General features: G+C 33.0%; 1 protein-coding gene across 2 annotated transcripts in view; it reads right to left on the bottom strand.

The window, feature by feature from the left end:
- Positions 1-21274, bottom strand: part of EPHA3 (EPH receptor A3) — a 341268-nt gene that overhangs the window by 236964 nt on the left and 83030 nt on the right. For both annotated transcript variants that reach the window (XM_054585243.1, XM_054585242.1), the window contains exon 3: positions 8592-9252. In XM_054585243.1, coding sequence (XP_054441218.1) covers positions 8592-9252 — 661 coding nt within the window. The remainder of the gene's footprint in view (positions 1-8591; positions 9253-21274) is intronic.

Here is a 21274-nt window from a genome sequence, read left to right as displayed (position 1 = left end):
AATGCAAAAAAAATGAGTTGTGCAGTGTATGGAGAATGTGCTGTGACTTATTAAATGTGTCAAAAGTGGTTTGTGAAGTTTCTTCCTACTGTTGATATTTTGGTCAAATATTTCTTTGCTATGGGGCTATCTTATGCATTGAAAGATGTTTAGCAGCACCCCTGGCCTCTGCCCACTAGAAGCAAATAGTAGGAGACAGCCAACGTACTCAAAATATCCAAATCAATAAAGTTATTGGTGAAAAGGAAAAATATGTCTTTTATTTTACAGAAAAAACTAAAAGGACTTCTTGGCCAACCCAATATTTTGTTTACATCATTAATCTTTTTTATCTCACATAGTTTCTGCAAAGCAAGAACATTATTTATTATTATATCCTCTCCAACTATCTAATCTAGTCTTTTGTATAATGACTGTTAGAGCAGAACACAGTATAAAATAATTCAAGATTTAATGTGTTTGAAATGTAGCATTTTTATTTTATTTTGGTACTATTGTTTGCTTGTTTCCTAAACTATATGTTCTTAAATCAGTTAAAACCTAAATATGTCTCTGGGTACCCAATATAAAAATGTTCATCTATAAATTCAAGGCTGCTTTTGAAAAACCAAGGGAAAGAACTGTGCTAGAAACAATAAGCAACTGAGACATATACCAGATGGGAAAAGTCAAGAGCTGTTTAGAAGAAGAAAAAGAAAAAGAGAAGCTGACAATAAAAGAATAGAAGAAATATCATCTATGATTGAATAGACTACAGGTTTAATGGAAGAGAAAAAGAAGTCTCTTAAGGGAAAAAAAAAAATCCCAATCGAAACAAATGTAGACCACCAATGACGGAATAATGAGGACATGATTATATACATTTATTATAAGACATTTTCTCTTCCTCAAGGTGCCTCTAAAGTCTAAGGTTTAAGTTAAGATACAGACTAGTGAAAGGATGAGTTTGTCACATCTAAGTGTTTAAACACAAATTAAAACAAGAAAGCAAGAAACTCAATATATTCCAATAATGCTGATAATTGACAATAACAATGAGCTTCAAATAGCTTTTATCCAGTGCCAGATACTGTATAAGTGAGCAAAAAAAACCAAAAATTTGTTGGAAATTCTAAACGGTAAATTTTGTGGATGAGAAAACTGATGTTCAAATTAGTTAGCCACATAACTGGTTACCAGCATTCTTGCTACTCTTGAGCCCAAGCATTAAGATATTTATCAGCGATAAACAAGCTTTGCTAGGTAAAACAATTAAATAAAAACTAAAATTTGAGAACAAATTTGGAGAAGTTTTCTGTATCATTCATGCTGCCAAAATTTATTCTATTAATGGGTGAGCAGACAGAGAAATTTGTATAAATCAAAGGTTTTATAGTTATTGTAAAGCTGTCATAGCATATCTGTTTAATTTATCTGGAAGCTATTTAGAGTATGACTTATAAGTGGCATATTTTTATTTAAATATATTCATTTGTTTGAAAAGCCATGGGTGTGTGGCAGCTAAAGGCAAAGTGGAAATAGAGGGCTGTTGTTTTAAACTCAGAAAAAAAACAAATAAAATAATCATAATTCAAGGTAAGAAACCTGATAATTTCAGTATAGTCATTAAAAGATGAATCTATACTTTAAGAACATAGTGTGTAAAATTATGGGACAAATTTCAACATCTTTATAAACAGATTTTTTTCTTTTTTTATATCTATGGAATTATTGGTAACACATTTTTGCAAGTCAGAAAAACAATATTCATCACAAATTTATAACAGAAACAGTAATCGTCGGGTATATGAAATATTATTGCTTTATTTCATCTACTCATTACTATAATAATAATTCAGATAAATCTAGTCTTAACTTGTTGAAATTGTATGTGATCTAACAGTCAAATGCATTCATTCCAAATTAGAAACATAAACATCTTTATATGCAAGTCATCCTGAAAGGTCTTATGAATTAAAAAATAAATAATATAATATATGCTCCCATGAGAATTTACATTGTAAGAATGCATAGTTGGCATACAAATCTCCCAGAATTTATTCACTTGGAAATTACCTAATTGAGAATTTAAGTATAATCTGCCAGGTTCTAGGCATGATGTTCCTACAAAAAGACAAGATGTGGTCCATCTTCTCAAGTAAATTCCAGTCTTAAAAGAACTGGAAAAAAAGGCTTCGAAACTCATTAAAACAAATGAAGTCCTTGCAGGTCTAGAAGGTGCACATAGTCTCTGTAAGTCTATGAAACTTCTCCTGAGATTTTAAATTTTCTCTAGCTCCTCTGTCAGAGCAAACTGAATCTCTAAATCATTCTGTTATTGAAAGCTTGACTGCTTGTTTAGGACAGTTTCTGAACTGACAAAGAAATAAATGGAGAGTAAGAGCTGGTATTGTTAAATCTTAGGTAAAACAAACATAATTATGAAGAATCCTCAAAAAGTATAGAAGTCTTCATACATCACATCAAATACACTTTTCTGTAAAGCTGCTAAAGTACAAGAGCAAGCAACAAAGTTAGCATTCCACAACGAATGCACAGAGATAAAGCACAGAGCAACAGATTCTTCAGTGACATTAATAAGGTATTTGGTACATTAAGTTTAAACAAAGTTTGTAGGAACATGGATATTTATAGTAACCTCCTGGTATCTGCCTCAAATGTAATTAATTGACTATATAAAAAGCCATTAGCATTCTCAGTTCTTCTCTTCAAACTGAATCAAAGCAGATAACATAATTCATTAGCCAGGATGAAAAAAAAAAAAAACCATAAAGATCATGAGGTTCCTTTGAAATTAATGTGAAATTGTCCCACACCTCCAATCTTGAAAAGTGAAAAGAATTGTTCTGGGATATACAATGAGAAGTATGAAAGATTTCCTGAATGAAATAAATCACATAAACCATAATAGTCAATGATTGAAAGCAAATAGCAGATGATTTAGGTTTATAATTTTAATTTTTAAATCTTATCTTTTTAAAAGGAGGTTTATTGACAACTTATAAAAACAACTTGACCTGCAATTTGACTATATACTTAACATGCTGAAAGTTTGCCCAGATCCCAGAAACATGGCCTGAATAAGGTCTGAACCCCACACACACAGTAAATTAAGAAATACCACAATTTCTTACTCTATCATTAAATTGAGAAATGGTTTTCTTAAACTAAAGCCGTATTTTAAAATTATATATCAAAGAAACTATGAGAAAACCAAGTCTGATGCATTATTTCTTACTGTTTTTTTTTTTGTTTTTTTTTTTACTAATCTTTACATTACCCCTATCGGTCGAAGTTTGTGTAGTTATTTTTTAATGTGTATTTCTGTTTTTACCAAATTTATTCTAATAAGTACTTTCTACTTTTCTGGAACTGCTTTTTTTCCTGCACTTCAAGTTTGCTTGGCATGAAATTCCTGATTCTTTACCAACTTTTCTTTCACTGCCCCCTAATTTTCTTCCTCTAACCAATCCCTGAAAGAGAAAGCTGCACCATTTTCTATTCTTATTTTTAATGTTTTCTACATAGCAAATAAACGAGACCAGCAACAGAAAGTACTTATTGCAGAAAATGTAAATTTCCCATCACTCATAGACTCCCATATCAATACATTCTTCTTCATGAATGCTAATACCTACTCTTCAGTTTAAACTATTATTAACTTAAATCTGTTTAGTAATTCAGTTAAAAATCTATGTTCCTGTGGAGGCAGAGACCAAAACATTTTACATTTTAAGACACATTAATTTTGCACACCCACCCACACACACTCACATTTTTGAGCTATCAACCAAACTAATTCAGCAGTGATAATGTCCATCTTTCTTTTTCTAGTGTATGATAGGATTTGGCACATATTAGAGACTCAATAAATATTTAATACCTAAATAAATGATTAAAAGATACCGTTGTCTACTTTTTCTCATCTTAGTTTTTATTTTTTTATTTAATTTATTGGGTTGATATTGGTTAACAAAATTATATAAGTTTCAAGTGTACAATTCTATAATACATCATCTGTATCTTGTGTTGTGTGTTCAAAATCCAAAGTTACCCCTCCTTTATCCTCTCCACCTCCCCCCCCCCTTTCCCTCTGGTAATCATTCTACTGTTGTCTGTATCTATGAGATTTTTTTTTTACTTAATCCCTTCAACTATTTAACCCAATCTCCTCCACTCTGAAAGTTGTCAGTTTGTGTTCTGTATCTATGAGTCTGTTTCCTATTTTGTCATTTTGTTTATTTTGTTCTTTAGAATCACCTCACACTTATCAAAATAGCAATCATCAATAAATAAAAAAACAGCACGTGTTTGGGAGGATGTGGAGAAAAAGGAACTCTTGTGTACTCTTGGTGGGAACACAGATTGGTGCAAACATTGTGGAAAACAGTATACAAGTTTCCTCAAAAACTTAAAAATGAAACTGTCATATGACCCAGCAATTCTACATCTGGGTATATATTCAAAGAAATCTAAAACAGTAATTTGAAAGAATATATGCACCTTTATGTTTATTGCAGCATTATTTACAATAACCAAGGCTTGGAAAAAAGCCCAAGTGCCAATCGGTAGGTGAGTGGATAAAAGAGTTGTGGTACATTCCCCAATGGAATACTACTCAGCCATTAAAAAGGAACTCTTACTTTTGTGACAGAATGGATGGACCTAGAGACTATTATGCTAAGTGAAACAAGCCAGTCAGAGAAAGACATGTACCATATGATTTTAATTTTCCTAATTTTAGAAAAAGTGGACTGTTGTGAAAGTGTGCGTTATATGTAAGAGTAGATAATGCCATAGCTAGAATTCTGGTCCTATAAACAAAGACAATTTTGGTATTACTTACAGTTCTCAAAGAAATGGATAAGTTTTTTAAATACAAAATATATTTATGAATATATTTTTCTATTATAGATTGTTATATTTTCATCATTCAGTAACTGTCCCAAATATCCATTTAGAGTGAAATAGATAATTCAGAATATTTCATTGCCAACGTCAGAAAACACTATGGTTATGAAATGTAGACCCTGCTGCCCCTCCAAGGCCTACCTGTGGAACACAGAATTCTAATGGGGCCCTTCCACGTTTTGAGATTACAAGATAATGATTCAATACACAAAGTATAAACCTCACCTTCTGAAATGTCAGCTGTGTAAGGTCATTCATTAGCCCTTTCTCTCTACCTCAAAAGTTTCTAAGCATAATAACAAAGAGTCCAAAACTCAATTCAAAGGCTTCTCATTATTAATGAACAATTTCCATTACATAATTTTAAAATACTCAAAACTAATCTCTTTTTCCCCTCCATTACCAAGGCACCTTTTAGCCCTGGTAGAAGATTTATTGGTCTTTCTTGCAGTAAAATTATTCATTTATGTATCTGTCTTTCATACAAGATTGTGAGCTCCTGGGAGGCAGATACAATGATTTATTCATCCGTGTTTCCCCTGTGTCTGGCACATTATTAACTGGTATTAATAGATGCTCAGAAAAAAAACACTTACTGAATTAAATTTGGTAGATTTTTTAATGCCCATCTAAGGTGCATGACAATCCACATATTCAGATTTTATTAGATTAGGCTAAACTTAATCTTCCCACTATAAACCATTTTGGCTAGCAATTCTTTAAAAATCTAGAACCAGAAAAATCTGGGAAATTAACTGAAATAGGTAAACCTTGGACTAACATATTCTTAGCTACTTTGTGCCAACTCATTGTGGCCCTACTCATTCTTCAATATACAGTACTCTAACTCCAGAGGAATTTGAGTCCTTGTGGGTTTCCTAGTCTCTGTCACCACCAGACTGAATCATAAGGAAGCAGTGTGGGTTGTGGTTACAGCTGCAGACTTTGGAATCAGACTGACTGATTTCAGACCTCAGCTCTCACACTCATTCATTAAGGAACTTAAGAAAAGCTATTTCAACTATCAAAGCTTTGTGCTCATTTTTTTAAATAGAGGTAATAATAGTGTGTATTAAGAGGTTATTTTAAAAGAAAAATGAAATAACTCATAAATATTACTTAATTTAGCACTGTGTCTGGCATCAAATAAGTGCTTTGTAGATTTTTAAAAAATTTTTGAATTCATAATACAGTGTTTGAAATGAAGTAGGTATGTATTAAATGTTTGTTGAACATGAAGTAAATGAAATAAAGTGAAGGAGTCTTATTTTCCTGTTTTAGGCAAGTGAAAGCTGTGATTACTGATCGTTATATTATAAAATTCCCCTGGTGTGTTTAAAATCTGTCTTTAATGTTCACTCCAAGTAAGTAGGTGTATCAAAGTATTGTTCTATCTCTTTTTGAAAGAGTAACACGATATTTTTGTAAACAAAGAAATAGCAAACGAAATAAGACTGAACTCATGAAATACATGCTTATTTACCTATTTTTTCATTTTTACATTTTTGTGCCTGAATTGAAGTACTTATGATCAAACACTGATTGTGAGAATAGAAAGCTATTCTGATCAGCCCTCAAGTTTATTAAAAACCAACCAAAAATTAAAATTTAAGAAAGGAAACCATAATAAACACTAGCACCATCATTGACAACAGAAACAGATTACAAGTCTCAAGCCACGCTAGTCAACAATACTACAGATGCAAGATTGTAAAATTAATTTATGTGTATTGCATTTTCAAGACACAGTATATACTAAGCTGACATTAAAAATAGTATTCGTTAAAATCCATTTGATTTATACTCAATATTTCATGTAATTCAGAACAAAGTAGAACATGTTGATACATTGTCTAATAAGCTGAATACACAAGATGTGTTGATTATGAAAAGAATGGACACCAAAATGCACCTGCCAACATCAGCAAATGTCAAGAAATAACCATACGAATGTGTTCCACCTTTAAATTACATGGCTGAAAAATCATCCCCTTTTTAAATTCTAATCACATCCCATGTTACATACTGTTCCTAATTCTACTAAAATTATTTTTATTAGTTTATCTTCAAGATATTTTCTCAGAATATGTTGTATTTATACATATGTATCTCTTATTCTGAAACTAGTATTTTTAAATGCTGAGAAAGTTGATAATAACATAGCATTTTTATATCAAAGATGTGCTGTTGATGTCCTTCAGTGTAACAAATACATGACTAAAGGGTGTAAAAATTTGACATAAATGTTTTCACTAGGAGTAATTTGATATGCAGTATCATTGAATAGCATAGCAGTTACTTAAAAAAAGTGGTTCAGTAAATTAAGATGAGGTTAGAAAAATGGCAGCAATTCTGAGTTTATTGTGAATTTTCTGAATACAACTTAGTGTTACTCTTTAAAAAAACTCTTCTACTAAAGTGTGTCCTCAATATAGCATGCATAATGACTAATAATTTAAATGTTTAATTTCTATTAGAAATTTTATGTAAGTCTATTTACCTCACTGATACTTATTTTCCCAGTTCTTGTAACTATCAATGAGATATAAAGCATTATATAAAATAATTTAAAATCCAAACATATAATGATTAGGTTTGTTGCTCAATGGAATATTTTATGAGATGGTGCTGCTTAAAACTGATGCAAATTATTAAAATGGAGACACATCTATTCCTCTCTTGGTGTCAGACACTGGTTCCATAGGGGTCAAATTAGAGGGGAAAGACAATTTTTTAATTCCTCTTGAGCTAAGGCTTAATCATTTTGTTTAAAATTAATCTTACAAATATCATGTCACAAATAATATCACAGTAATAAAATACAATTCAAAGTGGAATATGAAGGCTATTGAGACTTCTCTTTCTCCACTCATGTATATGAGCAAATAGTTATTGTTAATTGTTTCAATTATAGAACTTTCAAAACTATATCTAGAAACAGTATTTTTTTTAAGTCTCAATATTTTATTTTTATTTTTTTAAATTTATTTATTTATTTTTTCAAATACATTTGTCTCTGCCTACCCCCCACCACTACAGTATTTTAATGGTGTTTGCCAAGGATCTAAATAATACCAAGAAGTATGAAGCTACAGTGTACCATTTGCTCTCATTAATTTTTTTCTATAAAATATGTCTGTAGTCAACAGTAAAATGGCATGTTCTGTTCAAATTGCTACTGAAAGGTAAATTTATGTTTAAAGTGTATGAATTTCTTCCCCCTGGACTAGAGACTTACTGAATGGCTATCAGTAGAATATTGAACTCAATTCCTTTGGCAGAGTGTAATAACAAATGAAGGTGTTAGAACAGACTAGATCTAAAGAATAGGTATTTAATTTTTCCTATGCATTTATACATTTAAAAACCTAATGTATAAGAAAAGACTATTAAGCTATGAAATAGAAAAACACAAACCTACTCAAAAACAATCTAATTCTATTAGAATATACCTCTAGTGGGGTACATTCTAGCACCACATACTCAAATATGTTAATATTTCTAAAACACTATGAATCAACATATCAAGTGGGATAAATTTAGTCTATAAATAGACTCTGCTCAGTTTAAGGCATGTTTTATTGCCAAGTGAGTTCAGGCTAAATGCATTTCTTTCAATTTCTCTATGATAAACTCACAGGTGAGAAATGCTGCTTCTAAGGAAAAGAGAGAAGACTTACCTTGGCACATAAAACCTCTTTCTTCATAGCCAGCATTGCACGAGCACTTGCCAATGGGTACAAGCCATTCGCCTTCTGTACTGCAGTACATCCTGGGAGGATCATCCTCCTTGGAATTGTTAACACAAGAACCCCTGACCTCCACCAGGGACTGGGAATCCATGGGCACAGTGTCTGGAAACATAGCCAGATTCTTCACTATAAATGGGCACTTTTTGAAGTACACTCTCACAGACACCAAGGCAACGCAGGCCCCAACGTCTTGAAAAGCCAAATAAAATCCCTTTTTGTTAACAGGACCTACTTCCCTAACTTCAGTGTTGAGTTTAAGAATACGATCACCAAGATCCATTTGAGTGAAACTTTCATCAGCTGCAATGGTGTCAATCTTTGTAAACTGATGCTCTCGGAACTTGACCCCATGATCATCATCAGATTCCATGTAGTATAGGTTGAAAGTCTCCTTGCAAGTTCCCAAAACAAACGGAATGCTATTACAGTCCCGTAGAGTGAACTTGAGCTCCACGTAGATCTTCTGAGCTGAGTTCCTGGGGACCCAGTTTGTCCTCAGCCAATTATTTTGGCTGTGTTCCATTACATTGCACACCTGGTAAGTCCTGATGGGTGTGTAATGTTCATCAACACCACTAATTTCTTCCCACTGAAGAATTAATGGAAAAAAAACAGAGTTAATTAATAAGTTAAGTATAATGAATAAATAAATAAGACAAGGGTGTTAATGGTGTCACAGAAAATACAAAATAAGCAAAAACTTAGGGTTACTCATTAAAGATCATGATGCAGAGCAATGCCATAACATTCTTGTTTTAATTTCTTTATTATTGCAAGATTCTCTGAGTTCATTAACACAAAGTGATTTATAATTTTGATGAACATAATGTGAAGTGCATTGCAGTTTGTGAGATATTCAGGGAAAATTTGCTTAGCATTTTATTGAACGTAGCCAAATATTCCAGGATCAAAACCTCAAATCAGGCATCTTCAATAACACTGTAAAATGGTTTTGTTGTATATTTTTGGATTATATTTTATTTGTTTATTATTTTAAAAGAATGAAAATATGACTGCATAAATTCATCTTTATTAATCTTCTAATCTGGGCCACATTTTGGTAAAAATCAATATATAGCCAAGCAAAATGAATCTAAATTATGTTATTACCATGTGTCTTCATGTATGACATTTTTAACATAGCCATTTCAAGAAATATCTGTGGGTGGGCCAAGAAACAAAATTTGAAGTAAAAATATAAACATGCCTTCTCCCCCCGCTCCACATTAAGTTTTACACAAGCAAGAAACAAATGGCTATTTGGGTTGTTGCTGTAACAGTTAGGTTATTATTGTAAAAACACTTAAAATGTTTCAAGACTTTTTAGGAGAGTGAGGCCTTGCTTCTCTGGTCTTTAGAAGATGTTTTGAGAAGCTTTTAAGTCAGTGTCAGATAGTTTGTGTAACTTCCATTCTATAATCATACCAATTTTGCCTACTGCTGCCAGCAAAATACATCCTTTTATCATGTCATTCTTGAATTCAAAGTCCTCCATGGCTCCCCATTGCCTACCCAATAATTCCTTAGTTTCCCATTTGTGTTTTTCAAAAACTGGTTCTACATTATATTTTTCTAGAGGTTTGAATTGAGCTTAGTGAATTATGTTTCACTATACACATACTATGTTCTTGTCAATGAGAACTCTTTTACTATTTTCAAAAAACATGTTCGATCGTTTGCTTATGGCATAACTCTAACTGGACTGTGCTCTTTTCTCCCTGACTACTTCCGTACCCCTCTCATTCCTAAGAAACTGTATGTATTATATAATCCTTATTAAATATCATATTCACTTATAAATTTAATTCATGATATATGTCAAGGTGCATTTAGTTTTGTTTCAATGCTTTTGCTAAATTTTAGACCTCATATCCCCCATAGTATGCAGCATAAAGCTTCACCTTTTGGCAGATGCATACAAATTATTTTTTTCTTGTAACACATGTAAAAATCATGCAAAGAAGTAACAAATATGAAGTTATTAGGTAAAGTATCTTAATTTTGTAAATAAATATATAAGTACAATCCTTGTGAATCTTTTTATAAATGCATTCTTAATTTTTTCCCATGAAAGGAATGGCAAGCTTTACATACTTTAAACTAAATCAATAGCACTTAAAGTGTATTAACATTTTTTAATTTATATTTATTAAAAATTTATAGAAATTTCAATCCATAACTTTTTGTCACAAAATAAGATAAAATATTTATTAAGTTGATGGTAACCACAAGAAAAAAGATATGATATTTATTTGGATTTTGATCTCATTAGGGAAAAAATTAATTGTTTACATTAGGATGTTTGAATTATCAAAATTAACTTGTGGACTACCACCAACACAGCTTAAAAACTTATTCTCTCTAGCTCTCCTACAAACGTAAAACCAAAACAAAAGCAAATAAATAAAAAGCACTACTTATTTTAATAAGCTTGATTCAGAGTCTAAAATATAAAAAGGCATTAATTTTCTGGAAGCAAAACTGACTTGACTTCATTGTCATACCCAAGGTCTAACAAAGAAACAAATTTTTACTATTTTAGAAAATCTTAGACCTACTGTACAGAACACATTTATATCTTAATGTAAAAAAAGAAAATATTCACCCTGTGCTTCTAATTATCGCCAATATGCCATTTTCAAACATCTACTCCATGAAGCTTTTAAGAAGAACAGCATATATAAGAGCCTCAGTTCTGAGGATTTTACATTGAGATGCTTATATTACTAAAGTCATATTCAAAAAAAAATTAATATATAAGTTTAATATTAGAAAAAAAATTTTAAAAAGAGTGAACAAGTTAGGGCTCAAAAAAACCCTGATATTAAAAAGTCATTGTTATGTGGAATCCCTTCTATCATTATACTGGTTCTCCAATGGCATTTTAAAGGACAGAGCTAACAAAAACTCCAGAGAATAAATGTTTTCTGTGGACATTTTACAGAAAGTTAGATATGAACATCATTATTTTAATAAAAATCAGTTGAGTTAAAAAATTTTAGGTCAAGATTTCCTTAATAAATATGAGTTTGTACTTTGATGAATCAATTGCAAATTTCTTCTGCTACGTATGTACGAGCAGTATTTTATTAAATATCAAACAGAGAAGATATTATAGAGATATTTCTGTAACTTGTAAAATATGATTTTTAACTATGGAGATCTCTCTCTGTTTTTCTTTTTTTTTTTCCCTTAATGCTCATTTGGCAAGCTATCATAACTCCTTGAGAACAGAGGTATAAATTGAAAGAAGATCATGCAAACAGCACCACAATGCTTTGCATGTAAAAGGTTGCAGAGAGCAATTATCACTTCATTAATTTGTAATGAAGACCAAATTGCCTGTAAGTGATGGTGGCTTCCTATCTCAGACCACTTGCAAAAACAAGTCACTAACTAACATTTACTGAGGACTGAAGACAGGGGAAATAAAATCCTTAAATGAGGATTTTCACAACACCAGCAGCAAAAGCAAAAATCATGAATTACAGCTGGTGTTGTAAAGCTTGCACTTTATAGTTTTAAAATATGCCCATATTTACCTTATTTTCCTACTCTAAGAACTGACATTTAATGTTCATAAATTATGGGAGATACTATATTGCCATAGTCATTGTCCCAAGGTAGAATCAGAAAATAAAAATGGGTGACCTACAGAACTGCGTGGTTCGAAGGACCTTGCTATTAATTTTCCTAATTCCTAAAGAAAATGTAAGGGACATCCCACAATAATATTGTCTTCAGCAGAAGGGGATATAATAACTAGAAGGAGTTCAAACTCTTTCTAAAGCTCAATTCTGCGAAGTCAACAATTCTGGTATTTAGCCTGGCTCTCAGATTCTTACTCCAAGCATTTATTATTAGACCACAGGAGACAGGCAGAACTCAGTGCTGTGTTCCCCACCGCCACCCCAGATTATATAACTGGAATTCAGTTGTATCCAGATTTCCTCTCTCTAACAATGTCATTCTGAAATCTATTCCCAGCAGCATAATCACAATAAAACTCCCTGTCAGCAAAAAATACTATAGGATAGAAAGGAGACTCTTAATTTATATTTTCTAGATAGCACAGTTCCATGTCATTGATGCAAACATATATTTTGGGGGGAAACACATATTTTAATAATTAATCAGCATTTAACCCAATAACTATCATTCTGATAAACTTCAATTATAGTAATTAAGGATTTTTACTCATTGAGATTAATTACTCTCTTGGATACATTTTTAAGTACTTGCTAATAGGAAGAAAGGAGAAAAATGTTTGCATTTTTAAAGAGGGAAAACTGCTATGCATTTAGTGCATAAGCTAACATGATTTGGAAAATATTATGAAAGTCAGAAAAATTAACTTTATGATTTACCTAATAAGACATAAATCTAGTTTCTTAGAAATCTGCAGATAATAAAAAGTAATCACCAATATTTTGTTTATAATATTGCTTTTGCATTTCTATGCTCAAAAAGACACATATTTCTGCATGTTACAAATGTTATAATTAATTTTTCATTCAATGATTATAAGTGATATTAATTTTGTTCATACTACTCGTTCTCCATTCATATTTCCTACTCCCATGTTTCTTTCCCTTTGCATACACCCACAGACTTTCAAAATTCAGTGGTCATCATAGATATATTTGAACATTTATCATGCATCAACAGTTTAAGTATGGAGATGCATAATTTCTTAGAGTAAGGGTGTTATTGTCAAGTGTCACACACAAATATATCTACAAAAGTCATTATGCTTCCATTTCTTTGTAAATACTGTTAGCTCATTTTAGTATCGAAAGTACATATACATAGATGTGTGTGTGTGTGTGTGTGTGTGTGTACTTACATACATTTCTAACAGTATTGCATGAAGAGGTAGAGGGCAATAAAACAGTTGAGACTAACGAGGAATAAAATTGTTTGGTTTGGGGGGTTTTGTTGCTGTTGATGTTGATTTTTAGTCAAATCAGAGAACTACATTTGTAACCAGGGGATCAAGAAGAGAGGAGACGGTGACTGCTGTTGGAAAGCCAGCATTAGTAACAAGATTCACACTAGAGGCTAAGAATAGAAATGCCCAGAAGGGGCCTGACTGAGATGATACATCCAGTATTTTAATAGTAATGACCGCTATCCATCCCTTCGATACTCACCTTTAAGCCTCTAAGTATTCTGCAGAAATCTGATAACAGTATTAGAACTACCTTATTGAATATAGACAAGACAATGCCCTAGTTTGGGTAAGTGCACTGAAAAGAAAACCAGGAAAGGGGTGAAAGCACAGAGACTAGTCATGAGGAAAGCCCACGCAGGATTTCAGAGAGTGAAAGCAGGAGTGAAGATCAGGGTGGTATAACATCCCTACTTAGGATTATCAGGAATAGTGGTCAGATCATGACCTTTTTTTAATTGAATTAATTGGAGTGATATTGGTTAATAAACATATACATTTGAAGTATACAGTTCTACAATACACCATCCGTATATTGCATTGTGTGTTCACACTCCAAGTCAAAAGACAGGGTATTAAAGGCATTGTCTCCAAAAAGCTTGAGAGAATGGGGATCCTTTTTCCTTTATAAACAAGCCCCTACTTTGAATTCTCTGTCTTCACCCAGCACCTCATGTTCATAAAGCTTCCATCTTCATACTCAGTACTTCTCAGTTCCTTAAACCCTTAAACTGAGACAAAATCTAGAGCTACCTTGGCTTAACCATTCTAAGGCTTTAATTTTAGATATTTTTCTCCCAGCTGGATGGAATTCAGTGGTGCTATACTGAGATCCCAGGGTTGTTGCCACATCTTTGCACCTATGGACAAATGTCTCATATTATTGACCAAAGTCTAATTCCCTTACATCAATGGTTCTTACATAAACATTAGCAAGGGAGCTTTTTGAAAAAACCGCTTCATAGATGCCTATCCAAAATAATTAATTTGTTTTTGAACAACCTAGGTTATCCTAACATACCCTTAAGGCTAAGAACCAATGTTCTATGTCCCATTAGTGGATGTTTAGTATCTGTTTTCAACCTAACCTGACAGCATGTTTCAAAATCAGCTTCCAAGACTTCAAATCTCCTCATAAACTATGTCTGAAGTTTCTAGACGGCCCTGCCCCTGTCTCTGTAAAATGGCCTTTTGCTCAACCCTCATTCCATCTGTTCTTTGATTCCAGGATTTGCCAAAGCTCAGGCATGCCTTATGTAGAAGCTCACCTGAATACCTCATCTTCTACCTCCCACAAAGAATTGTAAGTTATTATTACAACAAACAAAGTAAATCTAATCATAGTGTTCTATTTCGCATCTGGTGGTAAATGCAAACCGTGTGCATTACAAAATGGCATAAACAGTGTGTGTGGGAAGGTTACCTTCAATCACATATTTTTCTTGGTATGAGTGTGAGACAAGTGGTTTCAGGCATGCTGCTATTTTTATGTTTGCTAGTTTGATAGTTTCTCACTGTGATCTTCTCTAGTGATTTGTGATTCTTAAAAATGCCTTTATGATAGCCATTAAATTCCACAAGCATTTAGTAAATATTTCTATATGCAAAGCCTAGATTAGAATTTATGGATAGTCAAAAGTTGAAGTGTGATTTTTGTTCTCCAGAAGTTTTGAAGCTGGAGGGAGAGACATAAAGGGGCACACAAGGCAAATGATGAAATGCTCTTTATCCAGGGTCCTAAAAGAGTGGAAAAGAGGAAGAAAAATCCTGGGAAAGTATTAAGAAAAAAGAAATGGAAGGGTAGTAAGGTAGAACTTCTACAAGACATGTATAGAGAAAAGTGTCAGCAAACTGGAAGATGTATAAGGAAAGACCTGTTTAATAAATTGGGTTCCACTATAACTACTTAGAACACCAAGGCCTGGGCCAATTTCAGCAATATCAAATGACATGTCTCTACTTCCCCTGCTACAGAGAGCAACTATGGAAGGCAGGCACATGGTTAGCTCTGGACTGGTAGCTGGTTCTCAAAAAAAAAAAAAAAAAAAAAGAAAGACTGTAGAAAGATCACTATAAAGATCCAGAAGAGAATTCATAAAATGACCTCTGTTTAATAAATGTACATTGAACATTTTTCAAAAGATTATAAAGACATACATTTTTCTTATGAATGTATACAGGATACATCTACATGTGCAGAGAGTAACAGCTGCTCACTATATTAGAATTTTTTGACTATTAAATCATATTTCAGAAAGATGCTTGTTTATACTGGAAAATTGTATCAAGGTGCATGTATGTAAATACCTACATATCCTTAAACTCTCTTATGAAACAATGTTCTCATTATACTTTATATATCTCCTTTCATTCAATTTATATTTATTAAATAACTGAATCAAGCTCTGTATCAGTAATTGAGTAATGAAGAAAATAAAAATAGTTTATAATGAATGCTATGTCCATTGCTATATCTATTATTATTTTATAAAGATGTATTTCTTTCTTTATTCATTATTCTTTCTATTATAGTTGTTGGTCTGATTCTTCTTCTCCTCCCAAATATTTATCTCTCTATCTAAAACCAATTGGGAATACCCTATATACCTTATAGGGAATAGCTAGAATTAAATATCATATTATGTGCAAACTTTTAAACTTATGTAACTAACAAAGCACAGAAGTGTGTTTTTTGGTATTTAAGGCATTGATACTCTAAATAACTACGTGTCAGAGAGTGGTCTTAATGAGTAAATATAAGATCCATTCCAAAATGTAAGCATTTTAAGATTTTTTAAAAGAAGGGGAAAATAAATTTCTAGAAAAAAAAGTCAGTAACTAAAATATAAAATACAAGGTCTGTCCAGTCAGTATCCTGCCATGTAATATGAAAAATAGAGACAATTATTGAAGAAGATACAAGATACAAGAAAGATTGTACATAGGACAATGATGCCTCAGTCTCCTTCAAAGTAGGCACCTTGGGACCTCACACAGTTCTCCCAATTGCTATCAGCTGGCCTGTCATGTTTTCCTGCGTCACACCAATGGTCTGAAATCTCTTTCCTTTGAAAGGTAATATCAGTTTTGGGGAAAGCCAGAAGTCACAAGGCATGAAATCTGTGCCATAGGGGAGCTGAACCACTAGGTGATTTGATGTTTCCGCCCAAAACTCTGCACATGACATGATGCATGAATGGGTTCATTGTTATGATGAAGCTGACAGTCCACCAGTTGCCCATAGCTGTGGTCTTCTGAATCATCTAAATAATTTCTGCAGAGGAATGTTCAAGGTTAATGTGAAATTTGATGCAGACTTGTTGCTCCATTAGCTCAATCATTTTGAATGTGATGGCCACACAGCACACATGCTCACTCAACAGCCTCTACTACTCCACTGACTAATACAGTGAAGCTGTCATTGTTCATGTATGTGCATTCCAGTCCACTTTCTTTGGCTGCCAGGTTGCATCGATGTTATACAAACTGTTCTTGTTATATTAACAATGTTTGGAGTTTTTCCAGATAGACCTCATATACCATGCAAAGACATTATCTAAATTCCCCATTGTCAAACATTTTCAATTAAATTTGCTAATTTGAATTTATATTTCCTATGTGGGGAAGAATATCAATATCAAAGCAACAATAGGAAAGATATAATTTACATTATAGAGGTTGTATTTAAATAGTCAAATATTTTTATTTATAATGTAAAACAGACTCATAACTCCAAATATTACTTTCAAAATTATAACCATGAAATATACCATTCTCTGAAATGCTATCAGCAAAGAGGGGGTCAACATGGTTAAAAAAATCATTTAATAAACTACTTATCTATTCCATAAAAATTAGAAAAATAAACATTGTTTATATTATCAAAGAGTTGTCTCACTCTGTCCTCTTGCTTATATATATTGCCAAATGACATTTCTTTTTATAGAATAAGTTTCCCTCAAATATTAAGGAGTAAGGCAACAAAACTATCATGTTTCCAGTCCTTGGAAAAGGTTACAATATAAAATTGCCCAATAAAAAGATAATTTTATAATACAGTATAACTGCTTGAAAATAATGGGGTAAAATTCCATGCACATGGGCTTAACTTGTCTAGACTGAAAACTGTGCTAAGATGGACCTTTACAGAATTATTACAAATGGCCTACTACTTAGAAATTAATGCACAGCAGTGACAGCAGTGCATTTCATATCATTTGTGAGATTCATGTAATTTCCTGCTATGATAATGGGTTACAGCCCCAGTAATCATAGCAATTTACGATATACCTGTGGAGCAGTCACAGTGACGGAAATGAGATTAAATCATGTCACTGTGAAACATATGCTAAATTTCACAGATCTTCAGATAACTAAGTTTATTTTTTAACACAATAAGTGTAATTCTTGAGACCATTTCTCTGAAATATAAGCTGCTTTGTAGCACCGATTTTAAAGCTACAAAGACGCTCTTGCCCTGTTCTTGCCACAAGGGTAGCAACTGTTCAACAAAGGAACATTTTTTATTAGTTTATTGTTTATGCTACTGGTGTTGCCCTATGTTTTCATCCTTTGCCCACCTCCACCCAGGCCTCCACCTCAGGCAAACCCTATACCATTGTCCATGCCCATGCTTCATGCATATATAAATTCTGTTCTTTGGCTAAACCTCTCACCTTCTTGCGTCCAGTCCCCTCTCTCCCCTCCCATCTGAAGGCTGTCCATCCACTCCTGTGTCTATGCCCCTCTTTCTATTTTGTTTGTTAGTTTATTTTGTTCATTGGATTCCAGATACAAGTGAGATCATAGAGTACTTGTCTTTCATGGACTGGCTTGTTTCACTTAACATAACAGTCTCCAGGCCCATCCACGCTGTCCCATAAGGTAAAAGTTTCATTTTTTTACTGTTGTGTAGTATTCCATTGTGTAAGTGTAACACAGCATTTTTATTCACTCATCTACTGATGAGCACTGAGGTTATTTCCAGATCTTGGCAACTGTAAATAACACTGCTATGAACATAGGGGTATATATATTCCTTTTAATTGGTGTTTGGGGGTTCTTAGGATATATTCCAAAGGAACATTTTTGATCTCTCTTTTGTCTATGATAAATTTGCTTTTCCATGTGGAGTAAAAGTTTTGCCAATAATATACTATGCTTTACCAAACACTGTAGTTCTATAATTTTATTAGACATTTGACTTCACTTCCTTTCACTATTATTTTTTTAAAGTATATAATCTATCTGTGTAAGATATTAATAGACATATTATATGGTGTAATAAAATTAATCATGTATTATTGTTATTGCACTTTTACTCCATACTGGACAGTGTGTTAAGCTTCAGTTATCTGTCTAAATGGAAATGATAATAGTACCTTTCTTCTAAGATTTTCAGTTACTTAATAGATAATATTGATAGCTAAAAAGTGTTCACATAGTTGTTACCTGCAAACTAACAAAAACAAATATTTATTAAACAACTATATGAGACAAAATGATTTTTGGTACTATCATTGTGCAGATGTCATATTTCATGCCCTTGAAAATCTTGCATTATAAGAATGGTAATATACATGTGCAAGTCGAATATTAGGTAGTCTTTCATTTAACAGAAATCTATTGTGGGTCAGGTACTCTTCTATGTCCTGGGGAACTCCAACTCCATGGAAAAAATAATAGTAAACCCATTAGTGTTTTCATGGAGCTTTTGTTATACTTGAGAGGAAACAACAGGAAGCGTGCGTGCACAAAGGTAAGCTGTGATCATCATAAAAAAACAAAAAGATAAAAACAGGATATGGGGATAGAAGACCATAAATGGGTTGATGAAAAATATATTTTAGCTAGGGTAACCAGGGATAAGTTCTCATTTTTGCAGCCACTTACATGAAATCAGTAAGAAACCACGGCAAGAGAATATCTACAGATATAGTATCTCAGGCTGAGGGAACAGTAAGCCCAGACATTGTGAGCTTGAATATGGTGTTTTAATCAAGGATTAGCAAAGAGATTGATGTGGCTGAAACTGCGTGATTCAGGCATGAATTGCTACAATAGATCAGAGAGGTAGTGGAGTACAAGAGCACTTAGTACATGTGAGGAACTTTGGATTTTATTCTCAGCAATTGAGAATTTAGGAAAGGGTTTGGCCAGAGGAGTGGCATGATATAATTCATGTATTAAAATGGCCATAGGGCTTCTGTGTGAAAATAAACCACAGGTAGCAAAGGTGTAGGAAATGAGCTCATTAGGAGTTTATTACAATAGTCCAGGTGACAGAGGATAGGGTGTTATTGTTGGAGTAGGGAGAACAGATCAAATTCTGAAAACATTTGGGTAATAGAGCCAAAGGACTTGATAGAGTGGGTATGGGACTAATTAGAGAAGGGTGGGGAATGAGATACACATCATCAAAGAATGGCAACGCCCTTTGTGAGACCAGAAAGAGAACCACAGCCAGGAAGTGGCATTAAGGCATGAAATTTAATAAGTGCAATTTTGACTAGTGAAAATAGGTGATGAGAGAGAAGGAGAAAAAGATCACATTCCAGGCAGATTAATCGAATATGGACAAAAACACAGACTGATTTTGGGTATTGAGAAGCAGCTAAAGTGAGAAATGAAGTGAGCCTCTCATTAATTAATTCAACACATGTTTATTAAAGAACAGTTATGCACCAGAGACTGTCTTAGGTGCTGGAATTATAGTAGTGACAAAATGCCTAAAATCTCTCTCCTCACTAAATTCCTGTGGCAGAGACAGACCAAAAAGACAGGATCAAGAGTAAAATTTATGTTCTCTTATATGGTGGTAAGTTTTAAGAGAAATAAAGGAAGCAAGGGAGAGGGAGCAGTTATGTATGTTGAGAGGAGGGGAAGATTTTAAAAAGAATGAACCAGGAAGAACTCACCTGAAAGGTGATGTTTAAGTCAAGACCAGGAAGAAGGGCTGGAGAAAGAGGAAACCTTCACTGGAAAGATGATATCTGAGTAAAAGTGTATGGATACATCAGGAAAGAGTATTCAATGCAAATAAAGTAGAAGTAAAAAGCCCTGAGGAGTTATCTAGAGTTAAAAACATCAAAAAGTGTGGATCATACCTGGTTTGTCTTAGGAAGAGGAGGGAAAGAGCAAGGCTAGAGCAAAGGAAGGAAAGGGAAGAGCTGGAGGTAAGGTTTAATGTTGGGACCTTTGTGGAGGATTGTCAAGACTCACCTTTTCATAGACTCTCACTGGTTACTACAAAGAGAACAGTAGGAAATTAGAGTAGGGATGAGAGAGGATAATGTGAAATGGTTTGGAATGTAACTGGGGTTTTTCTCATCATTCATAAAATTCATAAAAATCCCCAAACAAAGATCCAATTTAGGAACATTACATTGACAAGAGTGTTTAGGATGGATCGGAGAAGAATGGAAGGAGATGAATCAGTTGTTGTGGTTAGTGAAAGGAAGGGTGATAAGACCCTGTCTATTTTGGTCATTATTAATTCCCAGCATCCAGCACAGTTCCACAAAATCCACTCATTGAATGAGCAAATGAATGGATTAATTTTTTAATGTCCATAATATTTCAGGGGCAAGTCTAAAGACTTGGCAATTGATGGATTTCTGGTTTAAGAAAATTGAAAAACTGAAAATGACCCTGAGGTTAT

Source organism: Pteronotus mesoamericanus, unplaced genomic scaffold (assembly GCF_021234165.1).
Source record: "Pteronotus mesoamericanus isolate MK-2021 breed Mesoamerican mustached bat unplaced genomic scaffold, CSHL_Meso_final contig_82, whole genome shotgun sequence".
In the NCBI taxonomy this organism is placed as follows: domain Eukaryota; kingdom Metazoa; phylum Chordata; class Mammalia; order Chiroptera; family Mormoopidae; genus Pteronotus; species Pteronotus mesoamericanus.
Note: the sequence above shows the minus strand (reverse complement) of the source record. Positions and strands in the feature narration are given on the sequence as shown.